At 52.4% G+C, this 27,810-nt stretch overlaps 1 protein-coding gene across 1 annotated transcript; it reads right to left on the bottom strand.

The window, feature by feature from the left end:
- Positions 1–969: 969 nt before the first annotated feature.
- On the bottom strand, positions 970–27,552 carry Padi3 (peptidyl arginine deiminase 3). Its single transcript, XM_027399886.2, has 16 exons — positions 27,461–27,552; positions 19,422–19,602; positions 17,542–17,614; positions 15,496–15,557; positions 14,277–14,394; positions 13,470–13,595; positions 12,241–12,419; positions 11,704–11,807; positions 11,503–11,614; positions 9,865–9,972; positions 8,460–8,611; positions 7,020–7,164; positions 6,805–6,907; positions 4,019–4,098; positions 3,003–3,128; positions 970–1,203 (listed from the first exon to the last, which is right to left on the bottom strand). Exons 1-16 carry the CDS (start codon positions 27,550–27,552, stop codon positions 970–972), a joined length of 1,995 nt encoding a protein of 664 aa, XP_027255687.1.
- Between the last annotated feature and the right edge of the window lie 258 nt (positions 27,553–27,810).

The raw sequence follows: 27,810 nt of genomic DNA, 5'->3' as shown, positions 1-27,810 counted from the left end.
GTCAACTGTCCCACTGAGTCGTGCCTTGGTGGCGCCTGGGGTTGGGCTCCCTGGGCCTCTCCTGCAGGATGGGAGTATTGGCAGAAGGTGTAGGGCTACGTCAGCCAGTGGTCTCTTCTCCTGCACAGAGCTCCCAGACCATTGACCATCCTCCCCAAACAGCGGGACCACCACAGTCAATCCTGTGTCTTAGGAAAGACACTCTCCACTCGGAAGCCAGTCTTCCTAATCGCCAACCGCCCTCCAGTCACTTCACCTCCCAGAGGATTTGATTTGGACAACCAGGTTCTCAAATGTCAGATGATGGGGAGTGTGTAAGGATAAAATGGATACCTGCCATTCCCAGAGCATCTAGAGGCGCCCACTGTGTGACGACAGCTCACAGAGGTGCCTACTGTGTACAGCTTAGGCTGGGTGGGACAGAGGTGGGTCCTGGCCAGGAGCTTGCAGTGGGAATGATGGTCACACTTTGACCTAATGGACCCCCAAGAGCTTCCTGGGAGTGGGGTGGGTGGAATCTCTCTTGTCTTATGTGGACTAGTCTGACTTTACCGTCATCCCCTGTAGGACAGGAGGCAATGGGGCCTTCCACCATAGGAAACACAGGCCAAGCTGCTGATGAGACAATGTGCCAACACTTCTAGACACCCAAGTGGATTTACTCACAGAGGAGTTTTGGACTGTGTGGGGATGGTATTTAGGGGAGTCCCATGGTCATGTTGATCTACATGAGAGTCCAGTAACACCAAGCCCTTCTTTAGGGGGATTCATTCCTGGGGACTGAATGGGCTGCAGATGAATGCAGACACTTCAAGAGAAAAGGCTTCTGAAGGGAATGGGTCACCCTGGGCATTCCATCTAGAAACTGGGAGTCTCTTGGTGCTTGGTGCTCAGGGGTCTGTCTCAGTTTCCATCGCCTGGGCGGATACCCCATCCCAGGGGAAGGATGAGGGACAGGTAGGTGGTGGCTCAGGGTACCATGTGCCACCACTTGAAGGCAAAGGGCTCCCGGCGCACATTGGTGCCACAGTGCACTTCTCCATGCAGCATGTGGTAGGGTGTGAAGTCATCAATGAAGGTGCAGTGTAGACCCAGCGGCTCCAGCAGGGAGCGTACCTTCTCCTCCAGGCAGCAGCGGCCGTTAATGATGGGCCCAAAGGGCTTGGGGATGCCCAGGTACCTGCCCAGAACCAGCATGTTCACCTGCGGGAAAGTGGGGACCCAGATCAGAGTCAGGACTTCAACATCACCTGCCCACCCTGGAAGCCCCAAGAGAATCTGGGGTTATCTCTGGGCAGCCTTGAACATATCTGGTCTCTCACTCCTCTCTCCTGGAGAGAGTCAGCGAATCTGACACCTGCAGAAGGATCTGCAGAGCCCAGCCACTGCCCTCCTCATTGGTGGTTGCCATGTTTGCACAACAGAGGCCCCAACCTCCTAGGCCATCTCTGATTGGACCAAGTTAAACAGCTGACCAAGATGAGCCAATCAAATTCTCTCTCCCAGAAAGTTAGCGTTGACATGGGATGAGTCTTAGTCTTTGTCTATACAGGTCCTGCATCTCATGGCCACCGTTCATTGTGGTGGTTTGAATGACAATATGAATGTGTGGTCTCTAGCTGGTGGAACTGTTTGGGAAAGATTAAGAAATATGGCCTTGCTGGAGGAGGCGTGTCACTCGGGGTGGGTTTTGAGGCTTCAAAAAGCCCACACCATTCCCAGTTAATTCTGTCTGCCTCACATTTGTGGGTCAGACATAAGCTTTCAGCTACTGCTCCAGTGCCATGCCTGTCTGCCTCCTGACTTGTCCCTTGTCATTGAGGTCAGGGACTTCCCCTCTGAAACGGTAAGCCCCCATTGAATGTTTCCTTTTATACATTGCCTTGGCCATGGTGCTTTGACACAACAGTAGAAAAGTAACAAAGATGTTCCAATCTCTGCAGAACAGCAAAGGAGAGAGGGGCAGAGAAGGGGAGACAAGCAGAGGCAGTGATGTGGATGCAGAAACCAGAGCGCTCCAGGTCACACCGAGGGCTTGCCACAGCTGTCCCCACCCTCGGATGTCACAGTGCCCTTCTGTCAAATCTCCATCTGGCTGAGCCAGCTTGGGTGGGCCTCGGCCTCTAGGCAATACAAGAACCTCAACCCTTGCGCAAGTTTCCGGGAACATGTGGATTAATTACAAGGCTGCCCCAAGCATGCAGGAAGGAAGGGGAGCAGAGAAAGGCTTTGCAAGCAAGGGTGAAAACCCAGAGAGGGAAGGAAAGGAGGACTGGGTTAGGGTTAGGGTTAGTGGATACAAGCTCTGAGGATGGTGAGTGACGAGAACAGCTGGTGACCAGGGCAGCAACAGTGCCCCTTGGCAGTGTGTTAGAAGGCAGTCATACTCCATGACTCTCCCTCAGATCTGCTTGGTCAGGACACTTGAGGGGAGCTCCGGGTGTTGGGTGCTTTGAAATGGAAACTCAAGGTTTAGAGAGAGCAGAAACAGGCATGCTCCATCAAAGGCATGCCTTCCATGAAGCCCTCTGGGGTCTCTACTCCTATCTCAAGTTGGCTGCACCTTGTCCTGTCTGTGATCTGACCCCTTATCCCTTCACCACGCAGAGTCCATGGTTGGGACATGCCCTCAGAGCGATGAGGAGAATGCTCCCTTAACAGAGGACAGGGACCATTCTCAGCCATCTCTGTTCTCCATGGGACATCTGGCTCTGTGTGGAATGATGGCAGCAGATTCAGAGCTGACCCCTGAGCTCCTGGGTGATGCCATGTGCTCTGCACACATGATCTTATGCAACTTTTCTTCATGCCACAGATGTGAACTAGGTCCCCTCCTCCCCAGGGAGCCACAGGAAGCCATAATGTCAGCCTGGGCATCCTGGGGCCTCGATTCTCACCACCACCCCCAGGTCACTGCAGTTCCACACATGAAGGCAATCAAATGCCTTCCCCCATACTGAGACTGAGAGCCTCGTCCGAGGAAGCCCAAGTGGGGATCTCACCAAGTCGGGGAAGAAAGCCACAGCCTTCCTCCTCTCCGTCTTAAAGAGCTGTGGGATGTCAATGATGTCGCAGTCAGCCAGGCCCAGTTCCCTCTTCAGCACCTCACGGTTCCAGTCAATACAGCTCTGCAGGTGGGCAAGGGATGAAACTGGAGAGACCTCGCTAGTGTGGCGAGGCAGGTGCGAAAGTGCCCACCATCAAGTATACAAACCCCTCCTGCCTAGATCCTACCCTTCCATGTCCTGCTCCTCTGTCTGAGCAAACACTAAGAACACACCGACCTAGACCCCAATTTAGGGGCTCTTATTCAATACATGATTTAAGATTTATGTTATCATTAAGTGTGTGTGTGTGTGTGTGTGTGTGTGTGTGTGTGTGTGTGTGTGTGTATACAGGTGTGTGCCTGGATGCAGTACCCTTGGGGGCCAGAAGAGGGCATCATATCCCCCAGGCCAAAGGTGTATTCGTAAGTTTGACTTCCCAAGTTTTCCTATCCACATGACCACCCTACACTAGCCTGTTGGGGCTACAAGCCTTGCTGTTATTCCCACCTCTCCTTTCCTTTCACTCCACATCAGCTCCATCTCAGTCTGTCCCCGTCTGCACCTTTCTCACCACCTTTGTTTCAAGGACACCCCTTGAATGCTGCCCTCTGGCCTGGTGGGTTGCAGTGCCTTTGCCCACTGATTTATTCCATACTTCTCTCATCTGTGTCCTCACATGGTCCCAAGTTCAGGGGTGTAACAGGCCATACCCTTGCCATAGACTCTGACATCCTTCCTGGGGGTTGAGTTATATCCATCTCTTTGCTCACAGCCCTGGGTGCTCACAGCCCTGGCTGCCTGTATTTCTCAGATGCACAGGGCTCACACCCTTCTGCCAGGTTAAAGGAGGATCTGGGCCTGTTTCAACCTGACTGACCTTTTGTGAACTGTGGGTCCCAGATGTCTGCCCTGGCCCTGACCCCAGTCCTATAGACACCCACATCCCACCCACAGCCCCATGACCTTTGTACCTGTGCAAACTTATTAAAGTTGATAAGGTTCTGGTTGGAAAGGACCTGGTTGATGGAGATGGTCTTGACCCGCCTGTCACCTGTGAAAGAGACAGAGAGGCCTTGGGGAGCTAGCACAAGGCTGTGTGGGGGCCTCCCTCTGGAGACCAGAGGCCGAGTTCACAGCTGCTGGTCTGGCTGAGTCAATAGCTCCTAGACTTTCCTGGACAGGGGTGACCAGCACCTGTGAGAGCTTAGCCTGGCCAATGGGCACATCTGGAGGAAGAAGAGGGATTGGAGGAGCCTGGTTGCCAGGGTGCAATGAACTGCAGTTTTATTTGAGTTCACTGGAGGTGGTAATGACTAATTGGGTTTAACAGCAGCCCTGGGCACCTGGTAGAGATTGCTCCTCCTACAGCTCTCTGGGGAGAAGCCGGGTCTGTGGAGGGCCTTTATCCAGGGCCAGGGTTTACAGTTTTTTTAGGCAGTGAAGCAGCCCAGCCCGGCAAGTCCTAGAAGTCCAATACCAGCAGGCTCTGGCTTCTTTTTAGGAGCAACTTAAGGTCTGGTTTTCCTGCCTGCCTAGTAGAGGCCGTGGAGACAGGACTGGCCAGGGGAGTGGAGTTTGCAGTCCTCCCCGCTACCAGCTAACCAGACCCTGGCCAGGAGCTCCGCTGCAGTGTCTCATTCTCTGCAGTCTGCGAGGGATGCGTCATTACCGCCACCTGACTGACGAGGGAACTGAGGCTCCAAGTGCTCAGGTGACTTACCCAAGGTCATACAGCAAGGGCTTGGGGGCCTTGGGAGCCAGGTGCTTGCAAAGGGCTTCCAGACCCTCATTTAACCTGGAAAACTAAGGGCGAGAGCCCTGTGCATCTGAGGGCCTGGGGGGGGGGGCAGAAGAGGGCTCCTTTGACCTATACACATAGCTGTAGGTCCCATGTCCCCACCTGGAGATAGTCTCATTACAGACAGCTCTGTGGCATCTTTCATGAGACCCTGGGGCCACCACCTTCTCCCTCTAAGCCTCAACTAACAGCAGATTCTCTCGGTGCCCCCACCAGGACCAGCAGGATAATACCTGTGATACCCCCAAACCTGGGGCCTGACACTCCTAGGCTCTTTTTTGTTTTGTTTTGCTTGTTTTTTTTTTGTTTTTCGAGATAGGGTTTTTCTGTGAATCAGCCCTGGCTATCCTGGAACTCACTCTGTAGACCAGGCTGGCCTCAAACTCACAGAGATCCGCCTGCCTCTGCCTCCCAAGTGCTGGGATTAAAGTTGTGAGCCACCACCACATGGCCACTCCTAGGCTCTTCATAAGTCACACAGCAATTGGGAGATGTGGTTGCTGCATATGGCTGACATTGGCAAGTCCCTCGACTGCCCTTCCCAGCTGGGCAGGTTAAACTAACTCTGGCCCACCTATTGGTCACGGTAAAAACAATCCCAAGGGAATGATCAAGAGCCAATCATCCCATCCCTACCTGGTACAAAACTTGGGATTAAGGGTTTTTTTGTTTGTTTGTTTGTTTGTTTGTTTTTTAGATTGAATTTGGGTCAAAGAAACCTTATTAGGGTCCCTTTGGAGCAATGGCATAGGGAACACAGTTGCTGTTTTATTTTCTGGGCTCCAGTGCTGTGCATGGGGAAGGGAGCAGGGGACTTGGGAGCAGATTTGGGCCAGGACATAGTCTACCTTCCATGTGGCCTAGAAAATCTAGGACTTAGGTGCCCCAAAGGGCTTTATTCTATTTTCTTTATTTTTGGTTTATTGAGTCAGGCTCTCACTAGGTAGCACAGGCTAGCCTCACACCTGTACTTATCCTGACTCCATCCTGAGTGCTGGGGTAGCTGGCATGCACCATGCCCGGCTACAGTCCCAGCAGCCCTGCCCATCCAAACTGCTCCATTGAATAATGAGAGTACAAGTCCCTCATTAAAAAACAAGGTGCGAAAAAGCTAAACACACGTAAATAGAAAACACTCCTACCACAGTCTCTCTTGACTCATCATAGTGTTTAAAATTTGCTATTTGACAGAGTATCCATGGGGGCAGTGTGGACCTTCACAGTCCCAAGACCTGGCTCTGATGTGTCTGAATGAGAGAGGTACTCTGATGGCATGGGGTGACTCACTGAGCCAGGCCTCTCCCCTCCCACAGGCTCACCACCTCAAGCAGCCACCATTGGAGGTGGCCAGAGTGTCGCAGCCTCCTGGCAAAGATGTGCTGGCAAGGGGCTCCTCCCACCAAGTTGCCCTTTAGCTGTCCCTGAAGGACAAGGGTGATAAATGCTAGGCTGTGGATTTCCCCCTAAACCCAGGCCCTGTTGTAGGTGATGACCAGGCATAGAAGGCATGGTAGCTGAGGCTTCAGAGAGCATGTTAGAGAGTGGCAGAGAGCCCCTCTTAGAGAGACAGAAGACCACTGATGGAGGCTTTGCGGGCTCCAGCAGCTTTGTAGAGCTGTTAGACTTCACTTAAATCATCTGGACTTCAAACTGATGACCAAAGAACACTAAACCTAGGCTCTGGGACCTTCTGAGTGGAGGCATGATGGGACATTCTGGGCACACCTGGCCCTCACCTTTTTCTCCACACCCTCTGCCCTGTGCCAGTCTTAGCCCTACCCCCCCCCCATAGGTAGTGGTCACCAGTGACACAGTGTGTGCCATGTCAGGAGGAAGCAGTCCTGAATTTTGAGGGTACCACTTAGCTTTAAAATGCTCATTCCTTTCTGAAGTCATGGGGTGCTTAGTTCAGGAGAGAGACAATACACTGTTTTGGGGAGACTTGACACCTTTACTTACCAATGACCCCCTCAAAAAGGAGGGACCTGCCATGGCCCCACTTCTGCTTTTCTTGGAACAGCCTGAAGCAGGCACTGGGGCTGGCCAGAAGGAGCCGGAAGCCCTGTGTGTGGAGAGCAGGCACAACTGAACTCATGGCCTTATGTGCCCGTCACCCCCATTCGGCCCTGGCCCCAAACTCTCAAGGCTACCAAGACATGCCCACAAGTCCTTACCTTCCTGTCTGGTGCAGGGACGAAACTCAGAAACTCATCCACATGGCCCACAGCCAGCCAGTCCACAAAGAGCTCCACCAGGGGCTGTACCTTCTGGGCACGGAGGAAGTCTCGCACCACCCTCGTGACTCTGCGGCCTCTTGACCTGGAATGTGGTTAGGAAAAGACACCAAACTAAACACACACTCTACAAGAAATGGCCAGACTGACCAGAGGGCAGCTCTCCCTAGTACCCGATTCCAAAATGCTCTCCCAGGCATAGTGGCACAGACCTAGCATTTGGGAAATTGAGGCAGGAGGATTGCAAGTTCAAGGAAAGCCTGGGATATATAATGAGTTCCCGGCCAGCCTGAGCTGCATAGCAAGGCCTTAATCTCAAAGCATCATATTCCTTTATAAACAGGAAAGACAATTAGTGTATTTTAATATTCCACTTACAGTGGGTTCTGATTAAGCCACTTAGCACAGGTGGTCACAGTAATGAATGACCCATGACACATGTGAGTCCTGAGAACCATGTTCTCTAGGACACTGAACCACCCACCCCCACTCTTGTCTTGGGTCTCACAGAGCTGAGGAGTTCTTCCTAGAGTTAGTTTACATCGCTCTTGCAGCCTGAGTTTGCTGGACGTCCATGGGAGAGGTCAACAAGATCGCCCCAGCAGATCTCACAGGCCTGGTATTTTCTGTTCATGCATTTACAACTCATCCTTCTTTGGCCCTCTGAAAAAAATACCTATAGCACAGTCTCGATATCTTCTCTCTAGCTTGACTCTGGATTCATCTATATTTGATCTCATCTGTTCTAGTGGCTTTGCTTACCTGACTGTAGCTATTACTCGCCTTGTCCATCATCCACCCGTGTCACATATAGAATACATGTGTGTGCATGCCTGTGCATGCCTGCATATATGTGTATATGTGTGTGTGAGAGAGAGCATGTGTGCCTGTGAGTGTGCATGCATTTGTGCATGTGTGTGTGCATGCATGAGTGTGTGTGTATGTGTGCGTGCACGTAAGTGTGTATGTGTGTATACATTAAGGCCCCTGTCATCTCAAGACACATTTCACTTAATCCCTCCCTTGCTCTCAGAAAAAGACCCAACATTAACCATTTCCACCATCGTATGAACAAGGTTTGACTTAAATGCTATTTTCTCTATGCTCTCAGCTGCTACCTTACATGTGCCATATATTTATTCCACAGAGGACTTCAGTCTAGCCAGAATGTACTGTGTGTGTGACCCAGCCTCTCTGTGCCCCCTTATAAAGGAAAGGGCTGGATTTAACGACATTGAAGGTTCCTGCTCACTCTGGCCTGCTTCACTGGTACTATCTGACTTCCCAGGGTAAGCACAGGCAGTCTGGAGAGCAGCCCACCCCACCAGGACTCCCCTGCTCTCATCCCCACCACCATCATTACCGTCCAGAGCCTCTCACCCAGGTAGGTTGCCCCCGATGAGGATCCTCCCCAAGGGGTACTCCTTCCCATTGGCCACCACCGGCGGGCTGACCTCCAGGTTGCCAAAGGAGTCCAGGCCACTCACAGAGCTGTCTCGAGGTTCCCGAGTCACATAGCCGAAATCTAGACCCTGGGAGGGGAAACTCAGGCAGACAGGGACAGAGTACTAGGAAGAGCCTGAACTCATGTGATGGGCTCTGAGCTCCTAAAAGACGGATGGGAGCAGCTTCCCATTCTTCCAGAGGAAATACTGTGTCTGAAATGGGTTCTGATCTGGTTTTATGTCACATGTGCAAAGGGGCCAAAGTTGAGATTGGGAAGCATTTAATCCCACCAAGGCCCATAGTGGACCTGTTAGGCCAATGACATTTTGCCAGGCCTAGTCACTCTGTACTCCAATCAGACAGACCCTGTGGAGACAGGCTCCTTGAACTACTACTGCACAGGGTCCTCCTGTCAAGTCCAGCTCAAGGGGGCCAGAAACTGGCAATGGACCTCTGAGCCTGTTTTCAAATTCTCAGAATCACGGCCTCCCCTGGTGTCTCTCAGGAGGAATCTAGACAGCACTGAGGACTGATGAGTGCTGACACCATGTGACCCAGTGATCTGCTGGGGATCCAGCAGCGAGCCAGTCTTTAAGAAACTAGAGTGTCCTCTCAGTGCTCAGGGGTCCTCTCTGCATTCACTGTTATTCTGTTTATTCCAAAAGGCAGAACTGCTGAGGGGGGCGGGGTGGCACACGCCTTTAATCCCAGCACTCAGGAGACAGGGGCAGGAGGATCTCTGTGAGTTCAAGGCCAGCCTGGTCTACAGAGTGAGTTCCAGGACAGCCAGAGCTATGTAACACAGAGAAACCCTGTCTGGAACCCCCCTCCAAAACAAAACAAAACAAAACAAAAAACCAAAACAATAACAAAAAAACAAAAGGCAGCACATACTCATAGTAAGACAGGCTCCTTTCCAGCAGGTAGCTGTCACTGTGACAATGACAAGCTTTATAAACTCCTGTGAAACTATTTCTGCCTTTGAGGAAATAGAGGCTGTGAGAGGGACGTCTGACAGTGCCACACAGCATGTGGATGACACCAAAGCCCTTAGGTTTTGCCTGCTGTGCAGCCCACCTCCCGCTGCTGATCAGCAAATAAAAGCACATAGTACTATCTCACTTGAAGCACAGACAAATGCATAAGTCTATCCCATATTAAGTGCGGGACAGGCTTACACCAGAATTGATTGCCTCCTTACAAACATCATCTCTCATACAGTAACCAGCCAGCTGTTGCTCCTACAGAACAAGGTCCCGGGCACTACTCCCTGTATTCCTGGGTGTCCCTGGGGCTGTGTCGTCTTAGTCCCTAGGGCTGCATTGGCCCCCCCACTCACCAGGATCCGTTTGTAAGGGAAGCCCTGCAGTTCCCCATTCCTGGGGGAATCAAAGACCACGGGCATGGTCTTGTGTGGCGCCTGAACGTAGCCCAGCTCCATCTCATCCTGCAGATGGGGAGAGAGACCATAGCTGTGGACAGTCAACAGCGCCCCCAAATGCTGGTCACTGAGCTCTTGGGAAGGCTGGCTCCTAGGTGTGGGTCATTCTCAGCTCTTCAAGGTGTGGGAGACAGCCAAGAGAAGGGGATGGGGGCTTGGTTGCCCATGAGAGGAATAAAGGGGGAACACAGACTTTGGGGCGTGCCTGTGCTGAGGCAGGTCAGGGTGGGTACAGAGAGAGATGCAGTATGGACCAAGTTCAACACACAGGTCACTCACTGAGCATGCACCCACTCCCACGGCCTCTATACTTGGTCATGAAGGGCTGGCAGCAGTGCTGAGAGACCTGAGACAGGGATGCCCCCTCTTCAGAGCTCTTAAGGAAATGATGGCCCAGAATCCATGATGGCACAGCCAGTGAGTGGCCTGCTGTGTGCCAGGCACTGAGCTCTTTATGAACACAAATTCTATTAATCTCCATGACCCATCCATAGAAGACATGGCTATCACTCATATGATACACAAGGGCAGAGAGGAACAGAGAAGGTTAGCTGTTTGCTCAAGGGCACACAGCCTGCCAATGACAAGAACCTAGACTCCAGGTGTCTCACTCCAGGATCCTAACCTCTAGCTGAACTAGAAACTCCGTAGCTTGGCATTCAAGGCTTTTTGCCTCAGCACTTGTCCCTTCCCAGAACCCTGCCCTGGCCGAGGGAGCAAATGAGCTTCAACCTTCTGCCTCCTGCCTCCAGGCCTTGGCATGTGCTGGTCCTCGGTCAGGACCTCCCGATCCCATCCCACCTGATGATTGGCAGTCCAAGTCCAAGCCTTTGTCAGCACAGTGGCTGGGTGTTCATTGCATGAGCTCATCAGCAAACACCCATGTGTGATTACAAGAGGCCAGAGGAGATGAAGTGATGCTATGCAGGGCCTGTGGGGGAAGCGCCTGGGGAATAGCCGTGAATATCCCCACTTTCCCAGTCCGTGGGATCTAGTCCAGCTCACAGAGGCCCCTCCCTCCCGGGCTTTTTCTTGGAGGATCCTCCCCCACCTCCTAGAACCCCCCATCCATCCATTTCCCCAGCAGAAACAATAAGGCTTCCTCCAGTCCCCTCTGGCACTCTGGTACCCCTTATATTCTGGACTCTAGGGGTTCTGAAAGTCACTGGAGTGGGGCTTCCCAACCCTGTGCTGTTGACACATTGGACCAGATTGTTCCCTGTGGGACTTAACTTGGCCCTGGAGTTATAGCGACACTATGGGACTCTAGGTGCTAAAGGCAGTCCCTCTCCCCACCCTATGTGATAACCACAATGTCTCCAGATGCTACCTAACATCCCATTGAGGGACAAACTACCTCTCAGCTCAGCTTCGGTGGGCTGGGAGTGTATGGCCTCTGCCACCTTACCTAGAGGTCTGCCTGACTGAGAAATTTTGGAATGAGGACTCCATGACTGGAGTCGGGGAGCCCTGGGTCCTCATGGGTATTTCCTTGCTGGATGCTGTCCCAGCAGGGCTGCCTGTGGTACTGCTTACCTGGATCCAGCGGTCATTGCGATTCTCTGCCTGAGGACAGATGGTGAGTTTGCAGCCTGCCTTCCTGGCCAGCTCCTCCACGGCCTCCACAAAGCACATGTTATTCCTCACCCTGTGAGCGATCCAGGTGGAAGGGGGAACTCAGAGCCGGGGCCCAGGACCAGAGTTGACTCCAAGGCTTAGGACTCCACCCAGACTCACCTGCACACATACACCTCCAGGGGTGGCAGGGTGCTGGGTGTCATGATCCAGGGTGCCACCCGGAACACCACAGTGTCCGTGAAGATTGGGGTCTCAGAGAAGTCCTTCACGGGAGGAAGGAGATGAAGAGTTCTGGACTCAAGAGTGCAGTGGCCGGACAAGACTTCTGATTCCCTGAAGCCCTCCCCTCAGTCCTCAAGAAATGCCCTGGCTTGGGCAATGGATGTAGGTCCCCTGGAAGAGTGTTTGCCTTGCATCTGAGTCCTGGGATCTGTCCTCGCCATTGCATAAAAGGGGGCATGGTAGTGCATGCCTAAAATCCTAGCACTCAGGAAGTGAAGACAGGAGGGTTAGAAGTTCAAGGTCATCCTTGGTTACATAAGACTAAGCTGGGCTACAAGAGACCCTGCCTCTAAACAAGCAAACATTTCTTGGCTTCTCTAAAGGATGGAGCTGCCCAGTAGGGTATTCAAGCGTGAGGCCTTTAACTCCATCTGCCAGGGACATTTGTCTCACCCTCTGGAGGGCCACCCTTACCTCGTTGGAGTCATCCAGCAGGGTGATGTGGAAAGAGATGAGCCCTGGGAAGCCAGCATCAGGGAAGGAGAGGCCCTCCACAAAGAAGCGCTCCTCATGGCCATTGAGGCGGGGTACCTCGTAGGACACCCTGTCTGGTCCCAGAACACACTTATAGGCCTCACAGGAATCCTCAGGACCTAAGAGAAGAGGAGTGGCTGTGATTATTGGGCTGCTCAGGGAATGTGACAGTCTCAGGAGAGTTGAGCAGTTTTGCCCAGGTGCAAGGCAAGCAGCCCTTCAAAGGGGCCCTTCCTCTCCTACCGCAGTGAAGGAGAAAAGGCACAGCTCCATGGGCATGGTGGGGAAGGGCATTCTTTTCTGAAAGACGAGGTAATGTTTACCCTAACCCAGCATGCTTCCTCTCACCATCTTTCCTACAAGAATATGTAGACAGGGGCTGGAGAGACAGCTCAGTGGTTAGGGGTGCTTGCTGCTCTTGAAGAGGCCTCAGGGTTCAGTTCCCTGTACCCATGTTAGAAGGCTCACAACTACCTGTAACTCCAGCTCCAGGGGATCTGATGCTCTCTCCTGGCCCCCATGATCACCTGCATACGTGTGCAATACCCACCCCCATGTACATAAACAAAAATGAAACTATATATGGGTGCAAATTGCATTAAGAAGTTTTCACTTCAAGCAGGTGGTGGTGGTGATGCTCGCCTTTAATCCCAGCACTCAGAGGGGGACATCTGAGTTCTATGAGGCAGCCTGGTCTACAGAGCGAGTTCTAGGACAGTGAGGGTTACACAAAGAAATCCTGTCTCTAAAAGCCAAAACAAAACAAAACAAAAACAAACAAACAAACAAACAAAAAACCCTCTTCAGGGGTCTGGTAGAGAAGCCCATTCTACAGGCTGCAAAGATGATGGCTCAATTGATAAAGTGCTTGATGTGAGAGCATGAGGACCCACCCAAGTGCTGTGCCCAGAACTCACGCTCAAAAAAGCTGGTGAGGGACTCTGACTCAACAACAAAACAAGACAGTACCTGAGGAACGATACCTGAGGCTGTCCTCTGGTCTACACACACACACACACACACACACACACACACACACACACACACACACTACAGCTCACACCTCTGATTGCTCTGACACCAGGGCATGGACGGGACCTGAGCTGGGACACACACCTGCCCACGGCAGGGAGGCAGAAGAGGTTGGGAGGTGCCCAATATGCACTTACCACAGACGTGGAAGACCCGTGCCCTTTCTGCATCACAGCTGGAGGTGTGGAGTATAAGTTTGTGGTCGTCAAAGAGGGCTTCAGGTCCCTGGGTCCGTAGGACCATGATGGACATGTCTTCCAGGTCTGTGAAGCCAGGCAGAGGGAGTTGACAGACAACTGCTCCATAAGTGCACTAGGTGTCCTCTGCTCAGGGAGCTATTAGGACCCATTGGTGTGACTGAGAGAGGTGTGTGTGCACATGGGATGCTGCCCTGCTCCATGTCCTCTCTGCAGCCCACATACCCTATATGCCCATAGCAGAGTTGAAGGTCATGGGGGCATCTTACGGGGCAAGCCACACTCCCTTCCATCCCCAGGGGATGCCTGCTTTTGAAGGCATCCTATGAGACAATGCAGGGCCTCATTCCAACACAGGCCAGAGATCCAGAGGGAAGGGGTCTGGATGTGGGGTTAGCAGTGCACAGGCTGGATGTGGGGGACCCCTCCTGACTATGAGCCTCAGCCCTCTCCTCTCTAAATGATGAAAGAAAGATCTTGGGGAAGGGCCTTGCACACAGTGGGTACTCAGACAATGCCAGCAGCCCTTTCTCTCCTGCAGGAAGAGACGGCTGGGTGCCCCAGCATCAGTACCACAAGGACTGGGGACTGCGGAGAGACGCCTGGGCTGGGTTCTGAAGAATTTCATGGTGAATTCTGACACTCCCCTGCCCAACTTCAGAGCCCCTCCTGGGGGTAGGAACCCCTGAGGGGTAACTTAGGAGGGGCCATGGGTACCCAGAGACTGGGTTACCCCAGCACACTCACCCTTCAGGCAGCTCACATGTTGGTCGCAGTTATCTTGGGCATCACAGCCCACATCATCCCGATCACAGTTCACCAGCAAGATGGCTCCATACCCGTCAGGGCCCCACACCCACTGGCTCTGTCAATGAGAAAACGCAGCTGGCAACAGGGGCTCTAGCCAGACGCAGGGCAGGCTTCCAACTCAGTACTTCCCGGCCAGCCTCCAGAGCCTTTACACTATCCTGTAAGAAGTCCACTTTCACTGAAGCAGCCCCTGCTCAATAAATATCCATGGTGGCCGAGTGTTTACACCATCAAGTCCAATCCACAGGGCTATTTATTCATCATGGCTGGCTGTGAGGTGTCCCCCTGATCATGACCCTCTTTCTTTATGGGAAGCTTCTTGATTCTCCTCTCATCCCTCCAGTTCAAGCTCTGTTCCAGCTAATGGAATCCCTTTTCAACCCAGCTTAAGCATTCCTTCCCAGAAACCCTCCTTGCCTGGCTCAGGCATTCCTTCCTAGACATCCTCCTTGTCCTTCCGGCCACCGTGGCCTCTTCTAAACCCCCAGTGCATAGGCCTACCAGACCACACCAAAGGCCTTTAATAGTGTCTTGTTCAGTAGGCTGCTCTTTCCGCCCAGACCTGGGTCCTCACATTTATTACCTACAGGACTAATCTGCTCAGTGCCTATTTTTTGTCAATAAAGTTTTATCAGAACACAGTCCCATGATTAGTTTATGAGTTAACTGGCTGTTTCAAAGTAGTATAGGTCACAAGGTGTAAAGCATTTACAATCTGGCTTCTATTTATTTATTTTGGCTTTTTGAGATAAGTGTTTCTCTGTGTAGCCCTAGCTGTCCTAGAACTAGCTCTGTAGACCAGGCTTGTCTCGAACTCAGACATCTACCTGTCTTTGCCTCCTGAGTGCTGGTATCAAAGGTGTGTGCTACCACCTCCTGGCAAGGCTTTTATTTTATTTCTAAAAGTTTCATAACCCCTGACCTACTTTGTAACCTGAGAACTTTCTTCTCATCAATCAAGGATAGTCCAGGTCCAGGGACCCATATTATGGTCTCATTTGCTGATGACTCCAGCCATGCCTGGTCCCTGTCTGGCTATCTCAACCTCAAGTCAACTGGGAGGAAAGGTTCACTCATATGGCCTTGCACCTCTGACCTGTGTGGCATAGGAACGCCACACTTGTTGCCTCTGTCTGAGGCTCAACCAGAAGCCCACCTTATCAACGAAGCTCCTGTCCTGTCGACCCTCACAATTCACGTCACAGTCCAGGGTGATGTCTGTTGGGAGGCAGCAGCAGGTGAGTCCCATGATAGACTTTGGTGTCCACCTCAGTCATCTGGGGCTGGGTAGATGGGTGCCATCCCCCAGGAGACAGCCACAGGCTGGGGCTCTGGAGCTTCCCATCCTTGGGCAACGGGAGGGGCTTTGGGGAGGAAGGAGAGTCAGGACAAAGAATGGACCAAAGGAGCTTTGCCTGAAGGTAACATACTCTGAAGGCCCAGAACCCTTGTGTGGGGCACAGCATCACTGAGCCCCGGTGGCTGGGGACAGACAGTCTCCATATACATGAAGCTGTCTTAGCTCCTTGGGATGGAGCAGTGAGCTTGGGTTTTGGTGTTAGAAGGACATGGGTGTGAAGATGGGCTTGGCTTCCTCACTGCACAGTCTGGGAAACGCTGCCTTGGCATCTTCTCTCCCACCCCAGGCCATTTTCCCAGTCTTCCTCTCTTAGGAAAAGAGGGCTCTTACAATGCTCATGGTGCAGTGCTTACAGTGCTCATGGTGCAGTGCTTACAGTGTTAATGGTGCAGTGCTCACAATGCTAATGGTGCAGTGTTTACAGTGTTAATGGTGCAGTGCTTACAGTGCTAATGGTGCAGTGTTTACAATGCTAATGGTGCAGTGCTTACAGTGCTAATGGTGCAGTGCTTACAGTGCTAATGGTGCAGTGTTTACAATGCTTAAGGTGTCAGACTCAGCCTATAAAACTCACTTAGTGCTCAAAGGAGGGAGGGAGAGAGGGAGGGAGGGAGGGAGGAGAGAGAGAGAGAGAGAGAGAGAGAGAGAGAGAGAGAGAGAGAGAGAGAACTTGGGTGACTTTATTCCACAATCACTATGACAAGAATGGTTGGTGGGATCTCACCAACACAGCGTGGGTGAGAAAAACAGATGTGGAGGGAGGGATTCCAGCTGCAGGAATCCGACAGACTACATGCTTTTTCCAGGCTTTGCTACCCGTGCGTGGTTATAAACCATATAGAAGATAAAGGGAACACAGCAGAAGACAGTGTGAGAGTCACTGGGTGGAGTGGATCTGGGGGCTCTGGGGGCTGACTCAGTGACTACTGTGTTGGGTACATGGTTTGTGACTGTTCATTTAATGTGCACAGCTGGGTATGGGTAGTGATTTTTGTTTTTGTTTTTGAGACAGAGTCTCACTATGTAGCCCTTGCTGGCCTAGAACTCGCTATGTAGATCAGGATGGCCTGGAACTCACAGAGATCTTCCTGCCTCTGCCTCCCAATGGTGGGATTAAAGGCATGTGCCATCATACCTGGCTTCCACTTTAATCATTTTTTAAAAGATTTATTTATTTATTAATTAACTAGTTATTTATTATGTATGCAGTGTTCTGCCTGCATGTATTCCTGCACACCAGAAGAGGGCACCAGATCTCATTATAGATGTTTGGGAGCCACCATACGATTGTTAGGAGTTGAATTCAGGACCTCTGGAAGAGCAGCCACCTCTCTAGGCCCTCTCTTTTACCTGTTAAGGCAGGGTCTCTTGCTGAAACTGGAGCTCAATGATTCAACTAGCCTGGCTAGCCAGCAAGACTCTAGGGTTTTCCTGTCCCCCCCCCCCCCAGTGCTAGGATTATAACACAGGCCACCATGGGCTGCTTTTATCTGGACACTGGGGATTTGAACTCAGGTCCTCATGCTTGTTCAGTAAGCACTTTACCTATCATGCCCAGGCCCTTCATCCCCTATGTTTGAATTTTCTAATGTGCACTTTCTTTTTTCATTAAAAAAAAAAAAACAAAAAACAGTTGGTTAGTGTGTGTGTGTGTGTGTGTGTGTGTGTGTGTGTGTGTTTGTGTGTACGCTTGTGCGAGTGTCCCTGGGTCCAAACCCAAGTGCTTGCAAAGGCCAGCAGGGTATTCTACTATAGAGCTTCATGTCCAGCTCCTAACTGCTTCTTTTATCAGCAGTTCTCACAGGGGCTCGCTGGCCATACCCTCAGCCCCGCCCAGCTTACCCACACAGGTGAGGTAGAGTACCGCATAGGCCAGGGGCAACTGCTCGTGGCTGGAGTGGTAGGCTATCTGAATCTGCAGAGAGACATATTCAATGTCACATATATGGAGCTTGGGCAGGCCCATGGGACATGGTGGGCAGGGGCAGGACCCTCAGCCACCTCTGTCCCTGTGCCAGCTCCCATTTGAGCTCCTCAGAGTCATTTATTCCTATCCCTTGGCATGTCTGTAGATGGGCACCATTTGTCCTGGGTCCATGGGGATCTGAGTTCTAGTCCTACCAACAAGTACCTGGACTTGAGCCCAGCATCTTCTGGCGAAGGTCTGATGCCTCTCTGCACTGCCTTAGTTTCCCCACCCTTTCTGACCAGAACTGGGGATCCTCTGAGGGTGGGACTTGCACAGCCCCCACTTTGCAGGTAAGAAAACCTGAGAGCCCTGCATTTGACCTGCTGCTCACAGAAGCGCACTCCTATGGGCTCTGCGGGGTGGCCTGGTCTCAGATCGCACTTGCCCATCACGACTCTCCTGAGATAGTTTCTGACCTTCTCTGTGCCTCAGTTTCCTCAACCATAAAGTGGGGATAATGATGGTTTCTACCCTGTAGGATGGGTTACAGCCAGGCAGATTAAAGGGGCACAGCATGTGGGGGTTCATCACAGCTGGCTCAGGCTCAGTTCCCAGACACCATTAAGGGTGAGGACAGAGGTAGCCATGTTGGGAAGCTGGTGGTGGCATCTGTCATTGACCCTGGGGCATGCCACCCTGGCTCTGACATCCTCCTTCATCTGGGTCACAGTGTCAGGGCCCTGTGGAGCCCACCTACCCCTCAGTCTGGGAGCCCCAGTATCTACACCAGTTTCTCACAGGTGGGGGAGGGGAGGAGCGCCTTCCTCAGTCCTACTGGCCCATGAGCCCCAGAGCTCAGAATGGGGAGGGACCCACACAGCCTCGACTTTCAAAGCACCAGGCAGAGCTTCCACAGCCTGGCAGGTCCTGTTGCCCAGCTTTAGAGATTCTGATCCTCAGCAACTAGACTATTCACTGGAACTTGGGACTTTAGATAAGCCACATTCCTTCTTAGCCTCAGTTTTTTTCCTCTGAAAAATGGGTTCATTGAGCTTAGGGCTGAAGCCAGATTCAGAAGGGAGATGAGAACAGGCAAGGAGGGAGACAGATGTGTGAGAATCCTTCCATTCCCTAGCTGGGTCAGCCCCCTGACAGTTTCTTGGTGCCCCACATAGGGGAGGGCCAGCTCATGATATATGGGCTACCCAGGGCTTAGTAATGGTCAGTGCCCCTTAAAGGGCTAGCTCCCCAAAACATTGCCCTTGATGCAGGAATGTCTCCCTCATGAGAGGTCCTGGTCCCCATCAATCCTTCAAGGGAATAACTCCAGTCACCGCTCAAAGGCCACTGTTTCTTCTATGCTTTAAATCTCTCCTACCTTTTAAATGGGGACAGGAAGAGGATGGCTGGAAGGGAGGTGAGGCCCATCAGGGAACTGCCAACTCCTAAGCATCAGTTTTCTCCCCGATCCCTGCTCTCTCCTCCATCCAGAGCAGCAGAAACCCCCTAACCAAGCCTCTCCCTAGAGATGGGGAAACTGAGGTCCACCCAGCAGGACTATGCTAACTCCTCCCCTCACAGGGGCTGATTAAGCAGAAGACACTGAGGGTCCATCCCCACCCACCCTGGGAGCAGGACTGCGGCGGCCCCACCCTACAGATTGAAACACTGAGGTCCGAGGACATGCAGCCTGGACTTGTGAGCTGCATAATTGAGATTCACACCCAGCAATGTGGCCCTCAGGCCAAGTGCTTCCCCATGGAGCTGTGGCACTCTACAGAAAGGTGGGGTGCAGGGCCAGGGGTGAGCTCACATGACTGTCGTTGAGATGATTGCTAGGGGACTTCATGACCACGATGATCTCCAGCCCCTCGTTGAAACACCACCGCCTGGTGTCAGCTCGCTCTCGGTTCCTCTCCATGCTGGTTGATACGTAGATGTCCACACCGGGTGTCCCATAGACCTCAAACATGGCTGTGCCCTCGGGAACCGACCTGAGTACAGCAGGGGACCATGGGCAATGTGAGAGAAACTTACTGAGATGTGTGAGCTCAAGCTTCGGGCCCTCTTCCAGAAAGCCTTCCCCAACTGCCAAGGCAGCTCACAGCAACGTCTGGGAGGCAGAGCCCAGGTAGGTAACACACAAACTCATGCACACTCTTGTGCCTAAGTGCTGAGATCCAATATGTCACCACCATCCTACTCATTTGGTGCTGGTGATCACACACACACACACACACACACACACACACACACACACACGTACAAGTATGCCCACACACGTGCACACTCATGCATACAATCATGAGCATGCGCTCGAGTGCACACACACACACACACACATGGCAGAAAGACTCAGAGAGATGGATGAGTGAGAAAGACAGACATGGGCTGGGCACAGTGACACACACCTTTAATCCCAGCACTTAGGAGGACAGGTGGATCTCTGTGAGTTCGAAGTTAGCCTGATCTACAGAGCCAGGACAGCCAGGGCTACAGTGAGACCCTGTCTCAAAAAACAAAATGGTAAAAGAAAAAAAAAAAAAAGGCAGACACAGGTAGGTGATTGAGCCAGCGAGGGAGAGCTCTCTCTTGAACCCCAGGGAGTACCCCACTCTCAGAGACAATTGGCTTCTGGTAACCCAGGAAACTGGTCAGATTTCTACAGCCAGTCCACCACCAGCTTGGTTCTGGATCCGCCATGGAGGGCCAAGGTGCCTTGACACCTTCCTGCTGTGAAGCCCTTTGACTCAGAGGTCCCAGTCACCTCAGCTCAGCACCCCTGGGCTCTTCCCTAGGCCACCCCATGAGTTGCTAGGAATCCCTAGGGAATCTGGAGAACAGCAGTGTCCAGGAGGGACAAGCAAAGGTAGTGACACAGACACTGACACACACACTGCAGCCTTGGCAGAGTCAAGGGCTTAGTGGCCAAGGCCACAATCATCGGTCAGGTGGCTATCTAGCCGGGTCCAATTTCAGCCAGGTGACCTTGACTCAGTCACCTAGAGCGTGGGCTAATGACACACACTTGGCCAGTCTCTTGGGAAATCAGGAGTCTCAGGTGTATAAATAGCCCTGAGAGGCTTGGAACACCCCTGGCCAGGATAAGGAAGGTGCTATTAAGATGAATTATGGTGCAGGCTGCAGGAGGATGGAGACAGCTCTGAGAGTAAACTGGGGCGACTGAGATTTGTCTAAAGAAAAGTGGATTTCGTGCAGGAGCCTCAGGAGGTCAGTGTTAGACTGTGGGGGGTTGATTCCCATTTTATCCGTAGGAAGTGTGGAGCCACCGATGGTTCTTGAGGGGTGTGATGTGGCAAGGTGATTAAAGCAGTGGCCCCTGCAGTCGGGTAGCCCAGGTTCAAATCCCAGGCCACTGCTCACACCTGGAGGATATGCCACAGCCTCCTCGGCAGCTCACGCTACCCTGTTCAGAAGGCGGGAAGGTGGGAGGAGTGAATGTGAGCATGTGAGCGGAAAGCACTCGGAATGAAAGCTGTAACTGGTTTTTCTGTCGACTTAGCGGCTGCACCTGAATCTACTGCTATTTTAACTACTGTCTGTGCCCTGCAGCCCCGCAGCCAGTGCCCGGACGCTCAGACCAAGGCCTGGTGGGATTTCAGTCTGCTGGCACTGGCTCTGCCGTAGCCATCAAATGTAGGTTTTAAAACTAAGTCGCTATCACTCTATTTATCAATAAAGACTCAGGAGTCAGCGGCCGGGTGTTAGTGGCACACGCCTTTAATCCCAGCACTCGGGAGGCAGAGGCAGGTGGATCTCTGTGAGTTCCAGGCCAGCCTGGTCTACAGAGTGAGTTCTAGGACAGGCTCCAAAACAATACAGAGAAACCCTGCCTTGAAAAAACAAGCAAACAAAAAAGACTCAGGAGTCAGATGTTGGGGTGAAAACCTGCTACATCAGAGGCTGAGAAACAACCAGCTGACCTTCCTTTTTGCCCAGAGGCCCAGAAAGCAAGTGGCTCTCCACCTGTCCCAAACCAAAAAGGACCAAGAATCTCCAAGTCCCTCCCTACTCCTTCCCCTGTGTCTCTCTATCCTGGGCCCTCCATCTTCTCTAAGGCCAATTCTTGTCAACTAGTAGCTGGCTCCATCCCCTGATCTGAGGTTAATTTTATTAACACAGTCTCGAAGTTCCACGGTGCCACCAAATATCCCTCGTCATATAACCTTATTTTACTGCTAGGGAAACTGAGGCAGCCAGAAGGTAAGACTTTAGAGCCCCACAGGGCTGACGCCCCAGCATGGAAGCTATGTATTGGGATGGCCAAGGTGGCTACTGAAAGAAGAACTGGGCCAGAGGCATCAGATCTCTGTTTCCTGGGAGTTAGGAAGTGCCTAGAACCTCTCTTGAGCAACATTCTTCCTGGGGCCAGGCCACCATGACATGACAGTCAGTGAGGCAAATCCTTCGCCCTACTTTCCAGATGGCTATAGGCCATTCTCTTAACCCAACTGAGCCTGTTCACAGTCCTCCCAGGTACCTGGAGTATACAGTGTCTATGCACACAGTAAGGTGACCAGCCTTGCAGGAACCAAGGCATGTTTTCTGAGACATAGCACATTCAGAGCTGAAACCTAGGTAGGGCCTGGTGAGATGGCTCAGCCGGTAAAGGCATTTTCCACCAGGGCTGATGACCTGTGTTTGATCCCTTGGACCTACATGGTAGAAAGAGAGATCCAAGTCCTCTGAACATTGTCCTCTGACCTCCACTTGCACCCTATGTTACCTCTCCACCCCACTGCACAAATAAATAAATAGATGAAATAGTATATTATAAAACTGGACAGTCCTTGAAAACAGGGACAGCTCATTTATCCTACATGTGGCCAGTCCCTGGAACCTTGTGGACAAAGCTCCCAGTGCCAGTGGAGCTACAGAGACCTGGCCATCAAGTCCTTCTGATGGCTACTGATGCCTAAGCCTCATGGCAAAGGGACTGCTTAGAAATGCTGGCCCTAAGTCCCCACTGGGGGCACACGGATGACTTGGGGCGATATTAGCACAACATGGGAGCCCTTGGCCAGCTCTTCCTCTTTACCCTTGTCCTCCTGCCCACCATGAGGATGACACTGGTGACTTTGTTAAATGAAGCTGCCCCGGTATGATATGCACACTATCATCTCACTTTGGGAGAAACTGAGGCTCAGGGGTGACTTGTCCAAAGTCAAGCAGTTGCTAACTGACAACTCCATGTCCTGGGGCTTAGCTGTCTTGTCCTCACTCACAGGCAAAGCTGACCTGATGCCTCCCTCTTTTGCTAAGGCTCTGACCTCCAAAACAAAACTGCTGATGAGAGGTTCCAGTGGTTAAAACAGAAAACAGAAAAACAAAAACAAAAGACAAGATCCCCTCAGCACTGGCTGGTGAGGACAGAGACCACAGTCCAAACAGCACAGGCTCTGAGTGGCCATTTCAATCAACAGGGACCTCAGGTCCCCCTATCGTGCCAGCTTTGCTCATGGACTAGGCCCAGGAAACTCTGGGCACATCTGACTCCACATCCCTCCCACTCTGCTCTGGTCCTGGGCAGTGGTGGCCACACTGACACTTCTCCAAAGACTGAGTGGCCCTGAGACCCCTGACTCAGCTCCTTGCTGGGTGCTCAGAGCTCCTTCGCCAGAACCCCCATATGGACAGAGGAGCCTGTCTAGTTGGTCCAGGAGGCTCTGAGACCTCAAAGCAGAGCTCAAACGACACTTTCTTTCTTTGTCTTCTTTTTAAAAGGCTCATTTATTTATTATACATAGTGTTCTGCCTGCATGTATCCCTGCACACCAGAAGAAGGCACCAGATCTCACAATAGATGACTGTGAGCCAACATGTGGTTGTTGGGAATTGAACTCAAGACCTCTGGAAGAGCAGTCAATGCTCTTAACCTCTGAGCCGTCTCTCTAGCCCCAAAAGGCACTTTCTATGCCAAACTCTTCTAGTTATCTTGCAGGAAACTGAGGCCCAGGGAGGAAGAGCCAGTGGCTCAGGACGATACAGCCTTGGAGATACCTAGGAGCCAAACTCAGGGCTCCTTCCTGACTCCACCGGGCAGCTCATTGGTGCCATGAGTTGTCTGCTCTCTCAACTAGGGGAGCAGTGTCCAAGCTCCTCAGCAAATGAGGGGGGGTAGCTTTTTGGTTTGTTTTTTAAGATACCCAAAGTGCTGGTGGTGAAACCCAGAACCCCAAACACACTAAGTAAGAGCTTTGCCCCACAAGGCACCCCCAGCCACACCCCAGATGAGTTAGCCTAATCAACACTTTGGGGTTTGGTTTTTCATTTTGAATAGGGTTTCATTTTTTGACAGAGTCTCATGTAGGTCAGGCTTGCCTTGAATTTATTGAGCCAAGGGTGACCTTGAACTTCTGAATCTCTTGCTTCTACCCCCAAAGTGCTGGGATTACAGTCATGTGCCACCATATCTGGTTTTTATGGTACTCGGAATGAAAGGTATGGCCTTGTACATGCTAAGGAAGCCTTCTATCAGTTTCTATCTGCTGAGCAGTACTTTTTAAAAGTCCCACATGACTCAAAGATTCAGCGGGCGCAGAGACACTCCACTGCGGAGAGGAGAGGGCCGCCTCATCGCCTCGCCAGGCGTGGTCGCTTAAGAGACACTTGCTCTTGGAGAACAGCTTCCCTGAGGAATGCCCACGGCAGCTTCCCGGTGATGGAGATCTCCCTGGTGGATCTCAGTCATGACCTCCCCACCCTCTGGCTTTCCCAACTGCTGCTTCTGGGGCTTGCTCCAAGGTGACTGGGATTTATCTGAAGGCCAAGAAGCATGCAGACCAGACCCGACTCTCTACCTGAATACACTGAGGTCCCAGCAGCCCCATAGGGCCTTTGGAACTGGGTCACTATCACTGGCTGTTTGGTTTCTGTCTTAGCTCATTTTCTATACCTGGGTGAGTAAGTTCTTTCACCCACCAGGCCTCAGTTTCCCTATTTAGAAGAAGGGGTGGGTGAGCCCCAGAGGCCACCACGGGGCCAGCCTGGGGACTGCTTTCCACACTCATATGTGACATGTCATGAAGATGACAGCTTCCCAGACAAGGCAGCCCCGTGAGCAGCCCCAGGGGACAGACACCTAGAAGTGAGTGAGTCACCTGGTAGCGAAATGACTGATGGTTGCTTTCAGTCTGTCTTCTCGCCTCATTGCAGCCAGTGACTTTGGCCCTGGGTTAGCCCACTTACCTGTTCCAGAACTTTCTTCTTCCCAGTGTGAACCAAGCTTTCTTTTTCTGCCTCCAAGGCTGAAGTCTCAGCCTTACACCTTAGCGAACACCTCAGCCCCCCGGAGAAGGGTGCTCTAAGGCTCCTGCATCTCCTAGCAAAGAAAAGGGACAGCCTGTGCCCCCGAGAGCCTCACCATGCACGTGTGAAATGGAGATGAATAAGTACTTCCAGTTGCCAAGAGGAACAGTCGGGAGCCTCCCTCCCTCCCCTGGCCACTCAAGCTCTTCTGAGCATTCTCTCTCCTGCCTCATTCCTCAGGCTCCTCCTCCAGGAAGCCTGCTCTGATTGCTCAAACCATGCCAATTCCTCTTCCAGCACACCCCTCCATCTCCTGCTGTGTCCTAGCCAGCTGGTACATGGTGGGCTTGGGAACACTTGAGACTTTCCCCAGGATCACTGCAGAGCCATAAAATGATGGCAATGATAATGACGGTGACGGAGATCGTAATAAAATGCTCTATGCATGTTAGCATTGCCTCTGCACTCCATATGCTGTATACTATTTATGACCTCCTCCCAGTGTCTCTTTGAAGGAAGGACCAAACAGTTCAGATGGTCTCCTGCCTCTCTACCAACTGGCTGTGTGACCTTTGACAGGTTAGTTGACCTCTCTGGGTCTTGCTTTCTTCATCTATGCAGTGGTGAGAACAGCCGACACCCTTTGGCTGTGGTAAGCTTGGTTATCTGGGTAAAGTGTGTAGGGTGGTGCAGGCCCGGTACCCACTCACATCACTCACTGGTCCACCACTTTGCAGAGCTAGAAGCAGAGTCCACAGGGAAAGAGTTTCCCAAGATGAGGCGCCTGGGGAGTGTCAGAGTCAGGATTGAGCCACCACCCTGCAGCTCCCGTTTGTTGGTCAGGGCCTGGCTCCAGGAGGAGCCCTCCAAGATGCCCCATCTCCTTCTTCCCTTCCAAGATAAGTCTGCAGCCCTCACTGAACAGCAGCCTGGCCTATGTTACAACTGGGAAATCACTAATGCTCAAAGACCACGGTGTGTGAATAAATGACGGGACCCTCCATTTTCCAGGGGGATTGGCCATCAGGGTGACACCGCAGCCCTGCCACCACCCATGGCATCCCATCCCCAGACTTCAAGGTGAATCCCCAACATTGCCTGTATCCCTCAAGTCACCCACCCCCTATCAGCTGCCTGCCTCTCACCCAGGCCATCCCCCATCCTCAAAGGTGCCTCTGAGGGTAGGAGGAGCCATCCCCAGCTCCCTGGACGGGTCAAACTGGAGACATATCTACTCATTGCAGCTGAGCAGTGAGTCACCCCCATGGGCACGCAGCCCTGGAGCAGGCTGTGGCGCCAGGCAGCATCTACCCCGCTCCTGTCCTGCCTGATTCTTTTGGGACCACAGACCTGCCCTCTGCCCATCTCACAGCCCCCCTACCCTCAGCCAGGCTTTAGCTCCTGGTATGCATTTCATCCCGATTTGGTTATTTCCTGTGACTGGCAACTCACTTCCTATCTTCCACACCTGGGTCCTCTTTGCTTCCAACCCAGTTCACTCCACTTTTTAAACTCTTAGTTCTAGAGACTTGTTCTCAAAGGGTATGAAACTTCCGGCCCCTGGGGCATATCTGACTATATCTAGAGACATTTTTAGCTGACCCAGGAGGGGCGGGAGCACCATTGGCCGCTGGTAAATGGAGGCCAAGGATGACCCTCGTGGTATTACAGTGAGTGGCATCATCTCACAAGGATTTCTGATGTCCTGGTGCTGAAACCAAGTCCAAGAAGGGGACAGGGAGGTCTGAGAGGTGGCACCCTTATCCCAGAATCCTTGAAATCTGTCCCCGGCTGAGCCTCAGAGCTGGGACACAAGAGCCTAACAAGCCAGACTTGCTCCTACAACCCCTACCTAAGCTACCCCGGAGTGTCAAGTCTCAGCCTGGCACGTAGCAGGTGCAGTGAGTAGGTGGCCAGTGGCTGGTGATGGTGGATCTGAAGCCCCGGTGATCCCGTGGCTGAGTGGCTGGATGTTAAGTCCTCAGTAAGTCTGCAGTGGGCTTAAAGCCCAGCTTTGCGTCCTGGTGACTGTGCGGCCTGGGCTAACGGCTCACCCTCTCTGTGCCTCCATTTGTACATTGACCCACATCATGTGAGATACTGTTAGACTGCAGTGCTCTTGTCAGGGTGGCATTTGAGAAGTCTGACCAGCTCTGGGGACGCAGCGTGGCACCTTGAGTGCTGTGTGAGAAGATGTGGCCTTTTCAGAAATGACTTAACTCTCCCATACCCATAAGCCAAGGGGCTGTAGGACAAGGGGACACATCCCTTCCTTTCCTTGTGGACCACAGAGAGACTTCCCAGCCTCTTCGAGCACCCCTGAAGACAGAAATGAGCCGATGGCCCCATAAGCCCATGTCCCAGATCCCTCAAAGCCCCTAGATGGAGCTCAGCTATGCTTGGTTTCATCCCCCTGGTTCAAGAACCCTGCTGGGAACCTAACTGACAACAGCAAGGACCAAAGCATCCTCCCATGGGCAGGCTTCCAAGGGTAAGGCCACTGGCCTGCGACCCGAGGAACGCCCGCACAGATCCTAGGGACTCTGCATGAAGAACCCCAGACCCTCCAGGGCCAATTCTTACCCATAAATGTCCACGATGGTCTCAACACCTGCCACACACACAGCGCTGGTGGGGTGTTCCAGGGACACACGCACGATCCTCTGCAGAGACATAGCGGCCTAGGATGGGGGCTTTGGCCACCAAACCCAGCACTAGGCAGAGGTCCCCCAGGATGCGGTTTAAAAGGACCCAGCCCCACCCCTCCAGCCCAGGGCGCAAGCTCATTGGCTCCAGTCCTAGAAGCTCAGCTTCTTCTCAGAGGCCAAAGAGCCAACCCCCTCTTCAGGATTGGCTGGAAGGGCTCTTATATTTGCATATGAACCTGTGGCTCCCACTCCAGGGCACCCAGAGAGTTAATTTCTAGGTGGAAA

Source organism: Cricetulus griseus, chromosome 2 (genome assembly GCF_003668045.3).
Source record: "Cricetulus griseus strain 17A/GY chromosome 2, alternate assembly CriGri-PICRH-1.0, whole genome shotgun sequence".
NCBI classification, from domain to species: domain Eukaryota; kingdom Metazoa; phylum Chordata; class Mammalia; order Rodentia; family Cricetidae; genus Cricetulus; species Cricetulus griseus.
This window is presented reverse-complemented; position numbering and strand designations above follow the sequence as displayed.

Excerpts from the sequence above, each read along its gene's own strand:
- Padi3 (XM_027399886.2), bottom strand. The coding sequence starts at position 27,552 with ATGTCTCTGCAGAGGATCGTGCGTGTGTCCCTGGAACACCCCACCAGC. Across the intron at positions 9,973-11,502 it reads GCAATGACCGCTGGATCCAG|GATGAGATGGAGCTGGGCTA; the intron begins GTAAGCAGTACC and ends CCCCATCTGCAG. Across the intron at positions 8,612-9,864 it reads TCCCTTACAAACGGATCCTG|GGTCTAGATTTCGGCTATGT; the intron begins GTGAGTGGGGGG and ends TTCCCCTCCCAG.